This window comes from Notamacropus eugenii, chromosome 1, assembly GCF_028372415.1.
Source record: "Notamacropus eugenii isolate mMacEug1 chromosome 1, mMacEug1.pri_v2, whole genome shotgun sequence".
Lineage (NCBI taxonomy): Eukaryota > Metazoa > Chordata > Mammalia > Diprotodontia > Macropodidae > Notamacropus > Notamacropus eugenii.
In genome coordinates this window covers 443,545,265-443,565,245 of record NC_092872.1, presented here as the reverse complement: position 1 = coordinate 443,565,245, position 19,981 = coordinate 443,545,265, and the positions used below count along the sequence as shown (strand labels likewise).

Here is a 19,981-nt window from a genome sequence, read left to right as displayed (position 1 = left end):
AGAACATAGCCTGTTTAGAACAGGAAGGAAGTTTAGAATGTAGCATGTTAGAGTTGGAAAGGACATTGAGCCATAGCATGATAGAACTGGAAGAGTCCACAGAATATTAGAGCATGAAGGGACCTTTGCCACTAGGTTATTAGCTCTAGAAGAGCTTAAAGAGCTTAAAACGTAGACGTTAGAGCTATGGTATGTGGGGGAGGGGGAAATGCCCAGGACTCAGAATCAAGAATCAAAAGACCGAGTTCAAATTATTGCTCTGACACTCTATAAGACACTAGGCTCCCTACTGCTCTCTCAGGCAGTCTGACCCTGTGTTCCCACCTTGCTGCTTTCCCCACCCCTTGTGACTTGAAGTACCTGATGTTGCCATGGAGATGATGCAACTCTTCTGCTGCTTTCCACAATGCCTGAGTCCTGTGTTGTTTTTGAGGGGGCTGCTGGCTGGATCTAACTCTCAATCCTACTGGACTTTTACTCAAAGTGGGTACTTCATTGGCCACTCCATGTGAAGACCTATAATCCAGATGTTGAATCCACTGTTTCTGGGGAAAAGAAATGGGCAGGGGCGGAGGGCACAGCAGGGAGGGTCATCACTTCCCGAATTGCTCCTGCTCAAGTGACTTCAAACCCTGACTCTTCTTTAGTGAAATGCATCTGGGCCAACACATGATTTAGTATAGTCTTGGCCTTAACCTTCAAACCTCTGACACCAGTCAGATCCTTGGTACTCCAGAACCCACCTCCTGTTGCATGGAGTCCTGGGAAGAGTGCTGAACTTGGAGTTGAGAGTCTAGGATTTGAATCTCTCCCAGATCTAACATTAACTAGCTATGCAATGTTGGTTAAGTCTCTGAGCTACAGTTTCCTTACTTGCAAAATGGAAATAATAATTCTTGTATTACTTAGCTCACAGTTAGATAAACATAAAAGCAATATAGAAAGTTGAACTATTATTCCTGGGTCCCTATTTCTTCATCTTAGCCAAAACAGATCAAGAATAGGAAGCATTTGATTTACAGTGGAAGAACAGTTAAGGTTTCTTTATGGAAAACACCCCAGTGATCTTCATCACTTAACTTTCAACCTGGAAACCATCTAATGTAACCCTGTCATTTTTTACAGATGAGGAACCTGAGGCCCAGGAGGGATAAGTGACTTGATCAAAGTTGTACAGGCTGTAAACAGTGGAACTTAACCCTTGTATCACCGAAAGACAGTATTATATTATATCACTGAATTCACCCTCCAAGGTCACAAGGGTGCCCCCCCTCCTTTTTTTTAACAGGATCTGGTTTACAGACCCTGTTCAGGAAAGGTTTCTGCTATGGTGCCTGGGCCAGAGGAGCAAACTGTCTCCCCAGAACTGTTATTTCTCTCCTTACTATCTCTAGGGGGTTGCTTGGCTTTCCTCAGTTGTAAAATGAGGAGATTGGACCAGATACAACGAGGCCCCAATTACTGCGAATAATGAATTCTTTGAAGTGGCTGCGTGTATTTGAATTCACACTATTTTGAAGTTATAATTATGTAAAATATGATAACTGTTTCCCACCCAATGGAAATAATGCAGTGCAAATTCAAATAACTCAACCACTTTAGGGAATTTGTTACGCATACTAGTCGAGACCTTGTTATTTTTTACATCTTTTAAATCTACTGACCCTACGATCTCTCAGGTCTTATCCAGCTCTAACATTCTGTGGCTTTATGTTGCAACATTCTGTGCCTTGCTATTCTTTTCAGCTCTCAAATTCTATGTCCTGTGGTCTAAATAAAATGTTATGTTCTAGGACCTACTGCAGTTATTACATTCTCCATCGTAAGGAACCTTCCAGTTCTGACATTATTTTCTGTGACTCTCTGCATGGATGGGGAGGCAAGAAGGAAAGAGATTCCTCTTCCCTCCTTTCCCCACCTCCAAGTCCAGTCCCCACCCTTTCCCACTGCGTCCCCCATGCCCATGAATGACCAGGGCAGTAGACAATCCTGTAGGATGAGTCACAATCAGGGAGATAGGAAGGCTGGCAAAGTGACAAGCCTTTTCCATAATCTCCCCACCCACTCCAGGTCCCACCTTTCACTTCCTGGCCTTCCCCAAACTAGGCTTGCATCTCCAGTTTACTGTAAGTGAAGGCTGAGAAGGTGGGGATGGTGTGTGTCTGCTTTCTCCATTAGCTCCCCTGCCCAACTGCCCCAAGGGGACAGAACGGGGTGGTGGAAGGTCAGCCTTGCCACAAAGCAGCTCCCTTCCCCTTGGAGACTTGCCAGCCCTAGCTTCCTGAATGACAACGAGGAAGGGGGTAGGAGGGAGAGAGAAAGAGAGAAAGCCAGACAGGCAGATAGACAGATAGACAGAGACAAAGAGACACAGACACACCAAAAGAGAGAGAAAAGGCAGACAATGAGAAATAGAGACGTCTGAAGCCAATACATACTATCCCTCCAGCCAGGCTGTACGAGGGCTGGGAAATCAGCAAACCAATTTTATAAAAAAAAAAAAATTTCTTTTATTAGAGAACTCAGGCAGGAGAAAGAGGACTAAAGGAGACATGCCTGCCAGAGTCAGCTGGCACATCCTCAGAAGGACAAAATCAGTCTACCTCATTTTACAGATAAGGAAATTAAAGCCCAGAGAGGGGATGCAACTTGCCTGAGGTTTCCCATCTGGTTTTTGGTGGGGTCCAGGATTAGAACTCAGGTCTTTTAGCTCAATGCTCTTTCCCATTATATTACCTCTACCTTCTTTTCCTTGGGGAAGCTAGGTGGCACAATGCCTGGTGCTAGGAAGCTAAGAGTACCAAGTCTGGAGTCATTGAGACTTGCTTTAAAATCCAGCTTCAGACACTGTGTGACCTTGTGCAAGTCATTTAACCTCTGTCTCAATTTCTTCAACTGAAAAATAGGGATAATAATAGCATTTGTCTATTTATTATAAGGATTGAATGAGATGAGAATTGTTAAGCACTTCCGACGGTGTCTGGAGCATAGTAAGCACTATATAAATGTTAGCTATTATTACTCCTGATTAGAGGCTGCCTAAGACTTGGCTTTGCTAAATTACCACACAAGGAAAGTAGTAGGAGCAATGTGATTGTCTCTTATCCTGGGATTCTTTGTTCATAGTTTACTGATGATAGGAATTCAAGCAGGAAGGGAACACAGAGATAGACCATCAAGCTCACCTCACCATTGAACAGATGAAGAAACTGAAACCCAGGCAAAGGAAGGCACTTACAGAAGTTCACATAGGTAGCAAGTCTGAGTCAGGACCTCAACAATAACATTTAGAATTAGAAGCTACCATAAAAGTCATCCAATCCAACTCCCTCATTTTACTAGTCAGGAAACAGACCCAGAGAGATAAGTGGAAGAGATAGTAGCTAGGTTTTCTAACTCCAATTCCAGTGTTCCTTCCACTATACCGCATGGCATCCTATTTCTTTGGAGGCATAGACAGTGTCTTTACGTACATATACATACATACATACATACACACATACATGTATATATATGTATGTATATATTTGTGTATTTATGTGTGTGTGTATATATATATGTATATATATATACATATATACATACACACACACACACACACACATATCTTTTTCTGTTGATTGAATTGTATAGATAGAAAAGTCAAAACTGTAACCCTAGAGTTAACTTAGGAATTCCCTGAAGATAGGCCCTCCCTACGGGACATCAGGAAGAGATGTAAGGACTTCCCAGATTACTTCATCTAACATAACCTTGTTCTTTCACTGAGTAGACCGAATCATAAACATAGGGGAGATGACACATAATACATGAGACAAACACAAGAGGCTTCTCTGCACCAGTTAAGAGCCACCTTTTAAATCCCTGACCCTTTTTACCCCTGTTTCAAGCCTCCTGCCTCTATTCTAAATCTTCTCCATTCTTTATTTAGTCTGGCTTTCTTCTCTCAAGGATATAGCAAAGCAGGTACCCAATCTGTGGTACATTGGAAAAGAGGCCTGGGTTTGGAGTCAAAAGACTTAGGTTAGAATCGTAGCTCTGCTACTGACTACCTGTGTGACCTTGAGAAAGTCACTTAACCTTTCTAAACCTCAGTTTCCTCATTTGTAAAATGAGGGGATTAGGCGAAGTGATCTGTAAGGTCTCATACAACTTAAAATACTATGATTCTCTGATTCTATGAGACAGCTGTCCATCTATATCTCTCCCTTCTCAGGCAATGGAATCACATTGGAAGGGGCTGTACCATCAGAACAGGACAGTCAACCAAAGCCAGCCAAGCGGGCACGGACATCCTTCACAGCGGAGCAGCTGCAGGTACTGACTCAGGGCAGTGGGCATTCCACAGAGGTTCCTCTGGGAGCAAGAGGATGGCGAGGGAGAGCCTATCTCCCAGCTCCCCAAACTTCCCTCCTCTTCCTCACCCTCAATCCACTCACTCTGCTCTCCAGGTAATGCAGGCCCAGTTTGCCCAGGACAACAATCCTGATGCACAGACACTTCAGAAGCTGGCAGACATGACGGGCCTTAGTCGTCGAGTTATCCAGGTGGGCGGAGGGCAGACACCCAATGAGAGAGCAGAGGGTGAGGCTGACAGAGTCAGAGACAGAAGTCATTGTCGTGGGGCCGGGGCTGATTCTGCTACTGAGGGAGAAATAAAACCTTCAAGGGAAGAAGGGGCGGCGGGGGGGGGGGGGGGGGGGGGGGAGGTATGAAGGTGAGGGAAATTTCTTTAAGGAGAGGGCAGGTGGGAACTGAATCTGGACCTGATCCCACAGGCACATGGTGTCATGGAAAAAGCAATGGATTTAGAGTCAGAAGACCTGAATTTTTGAATTCCACTTCTGTTTCCTTACTTTTTGCTTACTTGACATTGGTCAGTCACTTAATTCCTAGACTTTAGTTCCTTTCTTCTTAAAAATGAATGAGTTTCATGATACAAACATTAAGAAATCGCTCTGTACCAATTAAGAGCCAAACTTTAAGTCCCCGACACTTTACACCCCTATTTCAAGACTTCTGCCTCTACTCTTAAATCTCCACCACCCCTTCTTCTCCCAAGGCCATGGGAGAGCAAGTGCCCTCCCCTAAAGGCAGAAGGGGTCCCTTCCAAGATCCTTTCCAACTCTTAGTCTTATGACCCTCTGAATTATTCCTTGGCTCCTGGAGATGGTCTTGCTGTTTTGGGTGGGAACAATTCCCAAGCTAAGCAGTCCAGCAGAAAACACATCATGGGGGTGGAGATGGGGTGGCAAGACCCTAAGTGGGACAGGAATTTTCTGGGACGTTCATCAAGAGGGATGGAGAACAAACTTCAACAACCTGACCAGGTGTGTCGGATTTTCCTTGGGGGTGGGTTGGGGCTATCATTCCAGGTCTGGTTTCAAAACTGCCGAGCCCGCCATAAAAAGCACACACCCCAGCACACAGTGCCACCCTCTGGAGCTCCACAGTCTCGCCTCTCCTCTTCCCTCTCTGATGACATCCACTATTCCCCCTTCAGCAGCCCTGAGCGAGCCCGCATGGTCACCCTGCACGGATATATAGAAAGTAAGTGACCAAAGTCCTTAGGGTCTAGGGGAGGGGAGAGATAGACAAAGCTTCTGAGCTTGGGGCGTGTCAAGATGGAGAAAAGGATGTTCCCAGATTCCTGGGCAAAAACGGCTTGTTGTTTTGGTTCTGTTGACTTCAGGGTTTGGTGGGAATGGATGAAAGCTGGCAGAAAAGAAATGAGGGGCAGGCCAAGGCTGACATTTGGCTAGGGTGGAAGGGCAAGGGACAGTCCCACTGCAAGAGTCAGGAACAACACTCCTCCTCCCTTTATTCCCCTATTAGACCTCAACTAGAAAAGCATGAAAATAGTGTACTTGCATCCTGTCCCCCTCTCAAGTCCATTCTGGGTTTCTTTTCTCTGGCCCTAGGAAAGAAAATATTTCTCTTCTGAGTTTGGCTAGGATTCTCATGAAGTGTTGTTTTTCTTTTCCGTTTGAAAATAATAGAATCTCACAGCTGGGAGTGACCACAAAGGTCATCTAATCCAATCCCTGTCAGAAATAAAAATTGCCCCACGACGTCCTTGACAAGATCATCTAGTATCTGAAGATCTCTAGTGACTGGGAACTCATTACCTACTATGGGTTGCATCCTTGGAGATTCCTTTCTAGTCAGGATCTATAGCTTTGTCACTTTTCCTCTTATCTCTATCATATACAGTCATTTAGAAAAATTGTAATCTCTTATGAGTTTCGATTCTTCTACCTCACATGAATCACTTCAGCTTTGTCAGTCTCATTTTCCTCAATTGTAAAATGAATATGTTGGATTAGATGACCCCTGAAATTTCTTTCACATTTGAATACTATGATCCTAGATGATTTCTGTAGACTCTACCTAACACCTTCTGTTTTGTTTTTTCTCCTCCCTTCTGACCCAGGGGGAACACAGGATCTATGAGCTCTCAGTGATGGAATAAAGGAGCAACAATCTCCCCTATCTGTACTATCTTTTGTTCTGTTAGGATGGTATACAGGGATCTCCCTAATCTATGTTACATTTTCTGCTATTCTGGCTGTTTCTTAGTCAGTTCCTTGCTCTTACTTCTGAGGGCAGTATGAGAGAGACCCTGTGATTGTGGAAGAAACTGTGACTGACAAACTGTCTTTACTACAACTTTCATGGTTACATTTGCTGCTCAGGCTGGGTGATAAAGCACCTTTCTGGGGATGTGTCCTGCCTTCCGCAGTGATCATTGCCAATGTTCTAGGGTCTACACATATTGAGGGTGTAAAACACTGTTTTGGAGTCAGAACACCGATTATTAACCCAGCTGTGGGCCTTGGACAAGTCAATGACCTCCTGGATGTTAGTTTCCGCATCTATATGATGAGATAGTTGGATCAGATGATTTCTAAAACCCATTCTGGCTCTAAATCCTATGAAATATACTCATCAATTCATTCACTGGCTTAAACTGAACTTTGTAAGAAATAGCTCTAAAGTTCTGAGCCCCAGAATATCCCTTGGATGCTGGGCTAGTCTTTCTTCATCCTTTTCTCTACTTGTAGTGTTCATAGGCCACACACATACTGCAGTCATCTAACTCCTACACACATTTCTGGAGTAGTCTCTCAGCTTCCTACTCTATATCCACTTCAGTTTCTTGTTGGGCACATGGGTGCCCTTTCCCAGGTCCTGTGAGGGTCTCAGGCCCCCACTGATCATGACAGGATTTGCCCTGAGAGATACAGCAAGACCCTCTCCCTAGGATTTCCTACTTCATAGGATTTAGAACTTGAAAGTGACCTTCAGAGATTAAACTAGGTTCTCAGAAAGCTCAAGTGACTTGCTCATGGTCACACTGGGAGAAGAGTTAGGGTTGGTACCCAGGTTCTGCAACTCTAAATCCAGAACTCTTCACTAATAAAATGTTGCTCTCAATTGGCTAGTTATTTTTGGAAGCCAGACAAAAACTTGCTTGGTATGAGGAACTGTTTTTCTTAAAGTGATTAATTTTCAAAGTGTATCTATGTATCATCTTCAGTATCCAGATAATTTGACACTATATGTACTAAAGATCTATCTATATTTCTTGTTAAATGGATTTTTAGGTTAAGTGGAGCAAGATTGGAAGTGTTCCAAAGCTTTGGAAATGAATCTCACCTTGAGGTCAGTGTAGACCAAGTAGGTCCAGCTGTACTTTCAGAACAACAGGGTCCAAGAAAAGTGCTTCTTTTGAGGAAAGGGGAAGCAGATTTCAGCTGTTCTGCAGACATGAGTATTGAAATGCTCTGGAAGGGAAAAGGCTATCTCTCCTTAGTAGTGAGGATGATGGATCTGACTTTTACTTCCCTGCTTGGTTTAGTATAGACTTGGTCAGCTGGATCATCAGGAGCCATGTCAAAACTGATCTGCCCAGAGCAGTGCCTTCATTGCCATGAAGGAAAGGACAACTTCCCTCAGTCTGGGAGATCAAATCCTTTCTGTGCTTCACCCACCTAGAAGGCACAGGATCTCAAAGATGGATCTTAAGTCTTATCCCATACCCTCAGCTATTCTCTGCTGTAGGGACACCCTTATTCATGATGGTGCTCTCTCTGGGCATAGACCCAAATTCTGGCCAAGTAATCTAGCATTCTTTCATTCATTCATTCAACCACTATTCATTAAGCATCTACTATGTTCCAGTCACTATGTTAGCTTCTGAAGATATAAAACTGAAAACAAAACAGACCTGAGCCTCAAATTAAATTTGAAAAAATAGGCAAAGTAATTGCAGAGGTAAGGATGCAAAAAGAATGATATCTCTCTCTTCCTGGAGATGGGTTTGTTTTTTAAATGAACTCAGAGCATGGGGTCCATGAATTTAGCATCATTCCATATCTAGAACCACAGAATCTTAAAAGTAGAGCTTTAGAAATTTGTAATCTTAGAAGCTTAAATTCATAGGAATATTAGACTCTAAAAATTGTAGAATCTTTGAATTGTAGAAGAATCCCCGAAACCTGAAATCAAAGAACGTTAATCGTTAGCAACTTAAAACCATAGAATCTAGAGATTGGTAGGACCTGAATGTAGAATCTTAGAATCTCAGAATCCTGGAATCAAAGGGACCAAAGATTCTTAGCATCATAGTTTAGAATCTTAGAATCAGAATTTTCAAATTACAGAATCTTAGAACTTTAATACTTTTGAAGAGGTTTCCCTGACCTTAAGCAGTAGGTGAATGATCTACTCTGCTCTAGGACTAAAGTGTTGGGTGAGGCTACTTGAGGAAAACAATGGGCCTCCCTGAGAAAACTCTGATTCTCGGAAAAGTATCTTTAGCCTAGCCTTACAGACAAACCTTGTATAACATCTTACAGTCTTTTATTTTCAATGAGAGAAGCAAACACTTAATTGGTCAGAAAGCGTTAGTCATGGGGTTACTGGCAAAACTACTCCCACAGCAACTATATTTCCTCTCAAAAATCAAAATACTTTTGGACCAGTTGCGTGAGTGCACGCATGCACACGCGCACGCGCGCGCACACACACGCCCTTCCCCCACCCATGTCTTCTTTTTGGTGAAAGGTACTGATTCACTCATAGCCACATTTCTTCACACTCATTTAGGTCAAATCAAGACTGTCCCTCCCATACAGCTAATGCTAGGGTTGGTTTTGAATGGTCTACCAGGCTCATTTCCCTTGTCCCCCACTGATATGAAAGGAATCCTACCCTAACAGTGTTTGTGTCTAGAAAAGAAAGGACTGGGGCAGTGGTGGTGGTAGGTTATTTGACCCTTTACGTCTGTGAAGGATTATGCAAAGATAGAAACTGTACACTCCCCTTTTCAGTGGACAGAGTAGGAAAAGGGCTTAACCAGAAGGAACTTAGTTTAGATTAAGAAATGTCTCCAACAGTGATTTTTAGTTTTTAGTTGCTGGAATGGGGTATGGAAGATAGTAGAGATCTTTACAGATGGGATAGAACTCTTAGCATGGGGCCTTGAATACAGTAGGTATCAATAAATATTACAATTTATGGACTGGTTAACATCGTCCCTGTGAGCCAACAACCAATCTAGTCTGAAATATGGGGGATGGACTTAATCATTTTACCTGAGGGTTCCATGATAGAGTTAGTATTTTGTGACATTTCTCTCTGGGGCCTCAACCCTCAGATAATGCTATAGGATAATCTCTGGCATAGAGAGCCCCAGAGGCTGAAGCCATCTTCTTGTTTACAGGTCAGGTACAGTGTGGGCAGGTGCACTGTCGGCTTCCTTACACTGCCCCACCAGTTCACCTCAAAGCCGACATGGATGGACCACTCTCTAATAGGGGTGAGAAGGTAAATTAAGTGCCCCCTGGAACTACACTATATTCCTCTCAATAGGCACCCCTACATGCATGCCACTGAGGTGGGGCTCTGTTGGCACCAGAGCTATGGGGCTTTTACAAATGTGTTCACCTCTCTCCACCCCAGGTCCTCTGTCCACCTTAAGGGTCTGGGGCCGATCAGTGATACACTGTTGAAGTATCTCTTCCTCAGAAATCAGTGGTGTGTCTGCATGTGTCTATGTGTAGTGCAGTGTCCATTTATCCATCCTGTCACTCTCCAGTTCTCACCCCTATAAATTCTTACTTTAAGAAGTCACAGTCCACCACATAGCCATCAGCTATACTGAAGCAACTCCAGAGCCTGTTCTATTTGCTGCCATTTCTCATTATAGAGACCTGGATTTATCCCAACTCATTGTAGCATTATCATTTTATTTTTTATGGCTTGGTAAATCAATTGTTAGCACACTGTAATTTGACAGGTAAGAAGTTAGTCAAGAAATAATAAGTCCCATTTCTGTGAGCACTTTGAGTTTACAAGTCACTTTCCCCAGAACCACTCTTTGAGGTAAGTAGTCCAAGTATTATTATATCCCCATTTAATTGATGAAAAAACTGAGGCTCAGAGAGCTACCCAAGGTCATCTCTTCATTATCCAATACAATTAAGGAAGGGGTCACTTTTATTCATTAGCTATACTGAAAGAGAATTATTATATATGCCATACATGAATTACCAATTTTCAGATTATCAGAATAAAATAAAATATGCTTAACATCAGAACTCTACTGAACATAATTTAATCTTTCTTAGATGATTTAGAAAGCACTTCATGATCTGGCAGGGTCTTGGGGTCACTGTTGTGCGTACCAATTATCATTGTAGAAGTGATAGTTAATAGAGGCTTGCAGTTGAAAGAATATAGAATAAAGCAGCTTTCAATCTACATGGTAATAATCTATTGTTAGACTAGAAATCTCCTACTGACATCATGACCTCTGAGGTCCCTTCCAACTCTAAGCTTCTATGATTCCATTATCACAGGTATTCAGAAGTGCTCTTGCAGGGAGGGGGGATTTATTCCAAGAGATGATAAACATCCCAGTTTTAAGGTGTGTATGAATCCAGTTCAGGCAAGGATATGATGGTTGTTTTTATTGTCATCCTTGTTGCTGATTTCTGCTGAAGTCCTTCCCCAATGTTTCATCACAGTGTGGGAGTGATGGTGGCTTCTTCGTGGTTCTGCCAGGAAGCACAAGGAGGGTGGGAAGTCCCTAAAGGTTTTGAATAGAGGCTTGGTGACAATTGTCATGCGAAGACCAACCTATCCACATCAGTAGAAGGTTGGCACCAGGTAATGAATTTGTCTGTGGAGGGAATTTCCATTTCCACTGATGGAAGAAAACAGCATGGTGTGGGGAGGCAAGATGTCCTAGTGGAAAGACTGCTGTATTTGCTACGTTCACATCTGGTTCTGCCACATAGTTATCATGTAAACTTAGAGTAAATTACTTCTCTGGGTTTCCCTTTTCTCATCAATAATGAGAAGAAGTTGGACTCTGAGGTCACCTCTGAGGTCCCTTCCCAATCTAAATCCTATGATGTTCTCAATATTCACACTGAAGAGATCCTGAGTCCTTGAGATAGTGAAGCAAGCAGTAAAAGTTGGTGATCTTACTGTGTCAGGCCTCAATGACAGTGACTTTTGAAACTTGCAATTGGAAGGCATCAAAAAGGTTATCTAACTCAATCTATCTGAATAAGATTCTCTGACATTTCTAGTCCCATACTCAGGAAAGGAGCTACCCTTTGTCCCTGAGCCTGAGGCTTTCCTCAGTGTTGTTGTGACATAGTAGAAAAATTCTGGATTTGGAATCAGATCAGAGAGCTTTGACACTTTGACTAGCTGTATGACCTTCAGTAAATTCAGAAAATTAGAGGTAAAACTCTAAGTTTATTTATTCATCTGTAAAATCCCCATCTTATTTTGTATATTAAACTTTGCACTCTCCTGTTATTATTATTTTATTATCCTGTCTTCTTATATTCCCAGCTCTTATGAAAGTTCGGCTCTTCTCTTACACAGTGCTTTAGGCTTTCTGTCTTCAAGTGAGAATTTTAGTGAGTTGTGTCATTGTTCTTTATTTTCAAGATTAGGATGAAGTTATCATCCTCATTGATAAGGCCTTTTCCCTGTGTATAAAATCCCACTCCAGGGAAAGGTGAGGGAGACCTTCAGTCTGGCTACCCAGTTAACCAGAAAATCTAAGCATTTACTGTGTGCTGGAAACTGGTATGGGGGAAGGCACAAAAGAACTAATAACCTGCCCTGTAGGAGTTAACAATCCAGATAGGAAGATCAAATTAACTCATGAAACAGTTCCTTAAAGTAGCATAGAGGTAGATTGTATGGTCCTGATTGTGAGAGCTGGGAGATGTCATTCTGATGATGACTCACCATTTCTGAGGCTTCTGTTGTCAATACAAGTTTTCTGCTCTGCCCCAAGAGTACAGTCCCTATAAAACTCCAGTGCATGGATTATAACTATAATATAGTTATTTCCTTAGTAGTAGTTATTTAGTATTCATTTCCACCTAGCTGGCTGACTTCAAGGTTTTCTAAACCTGTTCTTTCTTTGTATCTGCTCCCAATATACACACACACACACACACACACACACACACACACATATATACATATATATGTACACACATATATATGTATATATGTACATATACATATCTTCTTTTAATGTAACCTTCAGAATGTCTCTGACTTAGATCTGGAATGTTCATAAAGAGGAAAAAAGTATAAGCTTTTGGAAAGGGGCTATTCTGTCCTTGCTTCTCTAGCAGTCTTATTTTCACTCATGGCTTGGCTGTGCCTTCCTTCTCTGTGTGATGGAGTTGGTTGTCTACTCTTGGTGGTAGATAAAGACACAAAACCACTCTCTTGGTGGTGAATATTCTCTAGCAACTTCTCTCTTTCCAGAAGATCTAGTAAATTAGTGCTGTGCCTGAGAACTGGAGTTCCTGGAATAATTCCTCTATTTCTTCTAGATAAAGAAAGTAGTCCCTCCCTATCTTTTGGTCCATGTTGATAGGATTCACAATGACTTTGGTTGACAATCTAAAAGGTCTGATGAGTGACATAGGGTTTGGGGGTGATGCCTCTGGCTGGGGATTATTAATTTATAGAGCATTTCATAACACAATGTTGGGAGTAGGAGGAAAACCTAAAGGGAGGAAGCAGTTTGGGAAGATGTATTCGAATCTTACTTTGTGATGCTCTTAACTCACCTTAAGAGCTACTTATCTCCAAAAGAAATTAGCTAGCTATTTCTATCATAGTCCTCTCTAACATTCACCTTGTTTCATTTCATTTTTTTTAGTATGTAAATCAATAGAAACATTCATTGAACAAATACTAGTCCTGAGTCTGCCACCAATGTACTATGTAAATTTGGGCACCCACCTCTGGGCCTTCGTTTTTTGATCTGTGAAGTTAGGAGGTTGAATTAGAAAATCTCTATGGTTCTTTATAGTTATAATGAACATTCTATATTCTATTATCTCATTTCTAAAATCCTTCCCACATCCAACATAATGTTTTGTGCTCTGACATGCTTTCTGCGTGTAGTATTTCATGGTCTATGGTCTAACATTCTTTGTTTTTGATTCCATCTCAGTGCTACCTGTCAGTGATTTTTTGTCTTCCTCAATAGTCTTATTGTACATGCCCTTCCACTAAAGTTCTTTCCCTACCCCTTCCCTCTCCCCCTCTTCCTGTGTGGGATTCTTCTCCGCATCCCCACATCTCCCTGTTTCGGTGTAAGTAGGATGTTGTACTTTGTCACTTCTCTCAGACTGTGTCTAGATCAAACCAAAGGGTCTAAGACAATGAAATGGGCTTGGTTATTGGAAGATTTTCCTGCCTATGGTTACTTCAAGCCATTGTTTTCCTTCACTGAAAGGGAAGCTTCCCCCAATCAGGGGACTGGAGTCTCTTGTCATTAGTTAAGAGCCATCAAAAAGTTCTAGCACCAAATGGGTAATAAAGCAAAAAGAGCGCGTGGGACCAGTCAGGTGATAGGGTTGGGTAAATAATGATAACTTATCTGTGCATAGTACTTTATGGTTACAGAGATTTTTCATGTGCACAACGTATATAAAACAAAACCGCCGTATGAAGTAAATAGCGCTAGTATTTATCAGTTCTTTTTGATGGATGAGGAAAGTAAGAAATAGAAATGACTTCAGTACCTAAGATCACACAGAAAGTAGCAGAGACAAGACCCAAACCTAGATCTTTTGGCTCCCAGCCTTGGGTCTTTCAACTCTAGTGCTCTGATCAGCCCAAATGAAGTCAAGGAATTTAAGGTGCAGTCTCCTCTGAGAGATCATTAGTGATCATAGATGCCTGTTGTGGATGGATTCTCGGAACCTTGGACTTCTCAGAGAAGGCTTAATTCCTCTTCTTGGGGAAGTAAATCTCTCTTTGGTAAATTGAAGGGGAGAGTTGCTAAGTCTCGTTTGGCCAGATCTCCCACTTACTAGCTGAGTAACCTTGGAAAACTCACTTAGACTCTTGAGCCTCAGTTCCCTCATCTATAAAATGGGTAGGAAGGAACACTAATATTTGAATTTTCCACAGAACTGAGTTATTATGAGAATCATGTAAGATAATGAATGTCAAAGCACATAATAATCTTTAGATACCTTATAAACGTCAGCTATTTTCATCATCATTGTTCTCTACACTCAGTGCCATCCTTCATTCTGTCCTATACCACACTACCTGCCTCTGGGTCTATGGGTGTGAACATTATTCAGCATAAAAGGAAAGTCCCATGTCAGATACATTTTTTTAAATAAAGTTTTGTTCCCAATTATTTCAGCGAAGGAAAAACATTTTACTGGCAGTAGCAATGAGAGTGAGTCACTAGTTCTTTTGGGGAGCCAGGAGCCCTTTATAAAGCATGCCTTTAAAGGGCAATGGCTGTCAGAATAATGGATGGGAAGCCTCAATATGTCTTTGTCTAACCATCTTTGTCTACTTTCTCCTCCCCACAGGTCATCCTTTTTCAGTACTGACTACGCAGACTCTTCCACATCTGTCTATGGTGATTCCACAGCTGCCCCTCAGTCACTGAAATCCTATGTGTCTGCCCCCTATGACTAGTGGCTTCTGCCTCAGCCTTTCCATTCATTCCCATGAACCACCAGCCAGTTCCAGGTCCCCACTCAGCCACCCGGGGCCTTTCTTCCCCTCCTGCTGAAAGCAGGCCCTGGATTGTGCAGACCAAGGCCAACCAGCATGGATCCCCAGAGCTACCGGGAACACTCCTGAGGTCACTTCTTGGAAGGCAAAGCTCCCCCAAATTTGGAAACAGGGTGAAAAGACTTTTATTTTTATTGCAACTGGAGTAATTTTCAACTTGAGTGAATTAGAATTAAGAAAGAATGAAATTGTCAGGACAGTAACAATATCCAATTTAATTTTTCTTTAATATTGGACTTTGTTACCCATTTCCTTGAGACCATCCATGAATTCTGAATAGCTGACAACCCCAAATGTTATCCACTCAATTGCTTTTGTTTAAGAAACTATACAGTTTTTGTGGGAAACTCCCAAAAGAAAACTGTGTTCTAATTTTATCATTTCCATCTGTCTGGTTGTGTCAAGTTAATTCAGAGAACAAAGTGAGACTCACCAGCTCTGAGAGCCACATAGGATGCAAAAGAAGAGCTTACCCAGCCAGAAGAAAAGGTGGCCCCTTCCTGGGCATGATGTCTATGGGAGTCTCTGAATCTTTAAGTCAATGGATATATATCCAGCTGACAGTTTCCAGAATGTAGTTGTTCCTCTTTCTCCAACTTACTGCAAAGCCTAGCTAGGGAAAAATCAACTTGGCAAACCAACCAGAGAAACCTAACCATTCACTCCAACTCCATCCCAAGGACCGATTTATTGATGTTAAGTCATAGAATCTTAGAATCTCTAAGTTGGAAGAGACCTTAGAGGTCATCTCATCTAATCCCCATCAAAAGCATGCAACCCTTCCCTGCCAAGTGGCCCTTCAGTCTCTGCTTGAAGACCTCCAGTGACAGGGAACTTGGTTTTTCAAAGAAAAGAAATAGAAAAAAGATGGAAATCGAGAAGGGGAAAAACTGATTAGTCCTTCAGGTTATACAACTTATATACAGAGTACAAAGAAAAAATGTTATTTTATCAGAATGATTACATCTTTAACTCTTTTAGCAGATAGTTACAGCAGAGGGCAAACACCTCTAAATAATTGCTTTGTATGAGATCAGCACAGAACACCTACAGTAGGAGGATAAGGGCAACACTGTGAAGTTCAGCCAATTTTGAAGTTGAACCCTATGGCAGGCCAGAGCCCCAGGCATTTCAGAGAGGGACTGAATTTGATGGGCACGGATGAGGCCACAAGATTTGCTCTCTTCCCAAAAAAGTGCAAGAGACAGGTTAGGATACCATGGTGTATGTGTCCTAAAGAAAAGAGCCAATGGAAGGACAAAGTGGTATTTCTGATGATGGGCCTCATTCCAAACATGTCCTGGGAGCTATGTTAGGAAGATAAGGAGATTGCAGGTTAGGATTATAGGACCTTTGTGTCCTAGAGACAGTCCCACACCAACTAACAATGGAACAGTGTGTCACTGTTCAGGAGAGAAGGTAGTGCTAGATTTGCTCTTCAGCTAGGCTCTGGAAGATGTTCAGGCTATTTAAGTAGGACAATAAGGGTCTATTTGCACTCCTATCCCCTCTTCATCTAGACAATTTTTTAATCTCATGAATAATGTAATCAGTGAAAAGGTAGGAAGGTGTTTGGGCCAAGATTGTGGAAGGAGACTCCTTGAAATAGTGGTTGACCTTCCACCTCTCTGAGGTTCTCACCAATTTGCCCCCTCCAGGAGAAGCAGGTGGGCTTTGCAGCACAAAGCAAGACCTGGTCATTAACTGGCAAGCTGCTCCCAAACCACTGAAGCAGTCTGAATATTGTGATCACTCAGGGCTCTGAGGTTTTTGGCATCTGCCGCAGGGATAGTCTCTGCACCTATCCTCAGAGAGACCAGTACTGTCTTGCCCCATGCCTGCTCCAGAGCCCATTCCTCAGGGGAGAAATCAAAAACTCCTTCTCTAGAAAGTTTTGCATCCATTAAACTTCAGATTTCCACTCAAAGTCCAGCATCTATGCGACTTTAAAACAACAGTGATTATGCATATGGAAAAATACCGTATTGTGCCAAGAATATGACTTTCTCTCATTCTGTTTATTATCTAAATACTTCAGAAAACATCTAAACCATTTCTCATTTGCAGTCACCACTAATCTAACTTTATCTCAGGTCATTCCATTTAGCTTCCATCACAGGTAACTGTGTTTACTGCACATATGTTAGAATGAGCCACAGAAGGCAAGAGTCTTTCATGATGCATGATTAAAGTGTGCTTGAGTGCTATTTACAGAAACAGCAAGAGCAAACTATGACAAAATTTGGTGTGGCAGAAAGGGTCCTATACAGAGTTTGGAGACCTTGGACAAGTTCCCTCCCCTTCTGGGCCTCCACTTCCTAGTCTGCAAAATTAAAGTGGTCAAATAGTATGACCTCTTAAGATCCTTTCCACCTAAGGTTCCTTTTAACTCCAACATTCTATGTTCTATTTTTAACATTCTATATTCACAGTCCCTTTCAGCTATAATAGTCTACGTTCCACATTCTAACATTCTATGTTCTAAGATCCCTTCAATCTCTAAAATTCTATATTCTAAGGTCCCTTTTACTCTAATATTCGATGTTCTAAGACCCTTCCCAGCTCTGAGTGGCAATGATTTTCTGAAACTCTCAGGGCAGGGAAGGGGACAAAATGAGGAGGGGGACTCCATAAGAAGATCTCTGAATCATAAACACTATTTAACCTTAACAGCTGGTCCCAGATCTCAGAGAAGGGAGTGATTTCAGAATTGCTTACCAAAATCTTTCCAGTGATTTTTTTGCTCATTATGGTTAAAACCTCCAACCCCAACTTGGAGGGAAGATCAACAGGTGAACCATATACAAGAGTCACCACAGATACAAGTTCAACTTAAGACTTTGCCCAAGAGTTGTACCCCTAAAGTGGCTCATGTGGTTCCAGCATGCTGCAGATCCAGCAGATCACCACTACTATGGTTAGAGCAGCCTTGGACACAGCAGGCAGTCAAAACTAATATTTATTTAAATACAAAACAAAAGGGAAGATGGAAGAAAAACAAAAACATAAAAAATTTTAAAAAATTGTAAGCACTTTTTTGTAAAACCAATGTCTGTTTTGTTACATACTTTTAATGTTGTGTGCTTTGTAAATGTCTTATTTGTGTAATAAATAAAGTTAATGCAAATAGAAGTGCTGGCACTTACATCAAGAAAATGATGTAATTCCATTTTTTCCCACTTGCTTCTTAGTGGATAGATCACGCCTTGGGAGCCCCTGTCCCAGTGTGTGATTATTTGGTTAATCACCAGCTGCCAGGGAGCTTAGCACATATTCCTGGTCAATTGTTACAATTTCCCAGTTAGCAAACTGGTCATTAAACTGGCAATGGTGTTCCTTGGTGTAATTACCCAATCAATGCCATCTGTTACCCAAGCCCCAAGAAGAGGGAAAAGAAAGCAGTTCCCCACCACCACTAACTAGCACTTTCTGCCATTGCTGTAGGGGATAGAGCAGATGCCACGTCAAATTTGGAGTGTTGAGTGTATTTAAAATGCTGAGAATGATCTGGAGGCAGGAGGGTAGAGTAGAAAGAGTGCTGGGCTGGGAATCATGAGAAATCTGGCTTTGACTCCTGTCCTCACTATCTGCTAGTTGTCATTGCTCCATGCCTCAATTTCCTCATATGTATAAGTAGGGACAATAATATTTGTAATGCTTACCTTGCAGAGTTATGAGAAAAAAGTGGTGCAGACTTTTAGGCACGATGTAGTGTTGAGGTGTGCATAACTCTGTCCATCAAAGACCCAAGTTAAAATCTTTCTATGCCTTCATCCTATACCATTCTCCAAGTTTTACTACAAATCTTCCATCTACCAAATACAAAAAGGGCTTCAGTTCTTCTAGAATCATGGCAGTACCAATGTGGTAGTACCAATGTAGCACTGAAGTTGTCTATCTGTTGCCTCATTTTTGCCATAAAACTGGCACACCTCTTTTCCTGCTAATAAAAGCTCCTAACTTTTCACACACAAAATCATACATGTTTGAGATTTTTTACGCCCCCCTTGCATCTTTCTGTTGCTCTTTGAATGATTCCTAAATTTTAATTCTTCAGCAATCACTATGTTCCACAATTCGAAACTGTCACCAAGAGAGAGGGAGTTAAATTGAGTTGGTACTTGAGAAGAATGGAGTTGACAATTGAGACTAGCAGGGATGATAGGATGAGCTCTCCTGCCTTAATTCTTCTCTGAGCTCAGGCTCAGGCACAGGCCCAGTCACTGTTTAATGTATTCCAACTGATATACAGACCAAGGAGAAAAAGAAAAGAAGGTATCAAGTGGGACCAAGATAATTAGAACCACCTAGATAATCAGAAGCAATCACTCTTGCTTTTTCTCCCATCAGACTACATAGCCTAGAAACAGAGGATATGTCTGGCCTCAACTCATTAAGGGAGTAGAACTTTTTTCCTTAGTCATCCAATGAGAGAGAGAGGGATGGACTCCATGATCCCTCTGATTCAAAGATACCATGCCTTAGCATACATTTCCTCTTTAGCACTCCTGATAAATGGTCTTCCTGTTTTCACTTTCAAAATGTGTCTCAATACAAGTTTCATTCACTATTGTTAGTTTTACCCTCTGGGTCTGAGCAGTATGAGACTAATTTCTATGTGACAGCTTTTTAAACACTTGGAAAAAAAGTATTCACCCAGAGCCTTCTTTTCTGTAACCTAGCCAACTCCATCTCTTTCAACTCATCATCATATGACACGGTCTTCTTGGTTCCTGATCGCTCTCTGTTAGATTTGCTCCAATTTTTCAATGCTCTTCCTAAAATGTGGTATCTATAGTTGATACTTCATATATATAATACTTCAGATATGGTCTGATTGGACCTGAAGATAATTGAGATTGTTACCTTCCTCAGTTTG

The 19,981-nt window shown here is 41.8% G+C and overlaps 1 protein-coding gene across 2 annotated transcripts in view; it reads left to right on the top strand.

Moving 5' to 3' along the window:
• The window catches only part of LHX6 (LIM homeobox 6), a 38,169-nt gene extending 19,116 nt beyond the window's left edge, over positions 1–19,053 (top strand). Inside the window, exons 6-10 of one of the 2 annotated variants that reach the window (XM_072631818.1) lie at positions 4,217–4,317; positions 4,452–4,547; positions 5,376–5,550; positions 9,728–9,831; positions 14,895–19,053. In XM_072631818.1, the coding sequence (XP_072487919.1) occupies positions 4,217–4,317; positions 4,452–4,547; positions 5,376–5,550; positions 9,728–9,831; positions 14,895–14,915 (497 nt within the window). In that variant the 3' untranslated portion in view covers positions 14,916–19,053. The remainder of the gene's footprint in view (positions 1–4,216; positions 4,318–4,451; positions 4,548–5,375; positions 5,551–9,727; positions 9,832–14,894) is intronic. The other variant, XM_072631819.1, reaches the window with a different exon arrangement.
• The last annotated feature ends 928 nt before the right edge of the window (positions 19,054–19,981 follow it).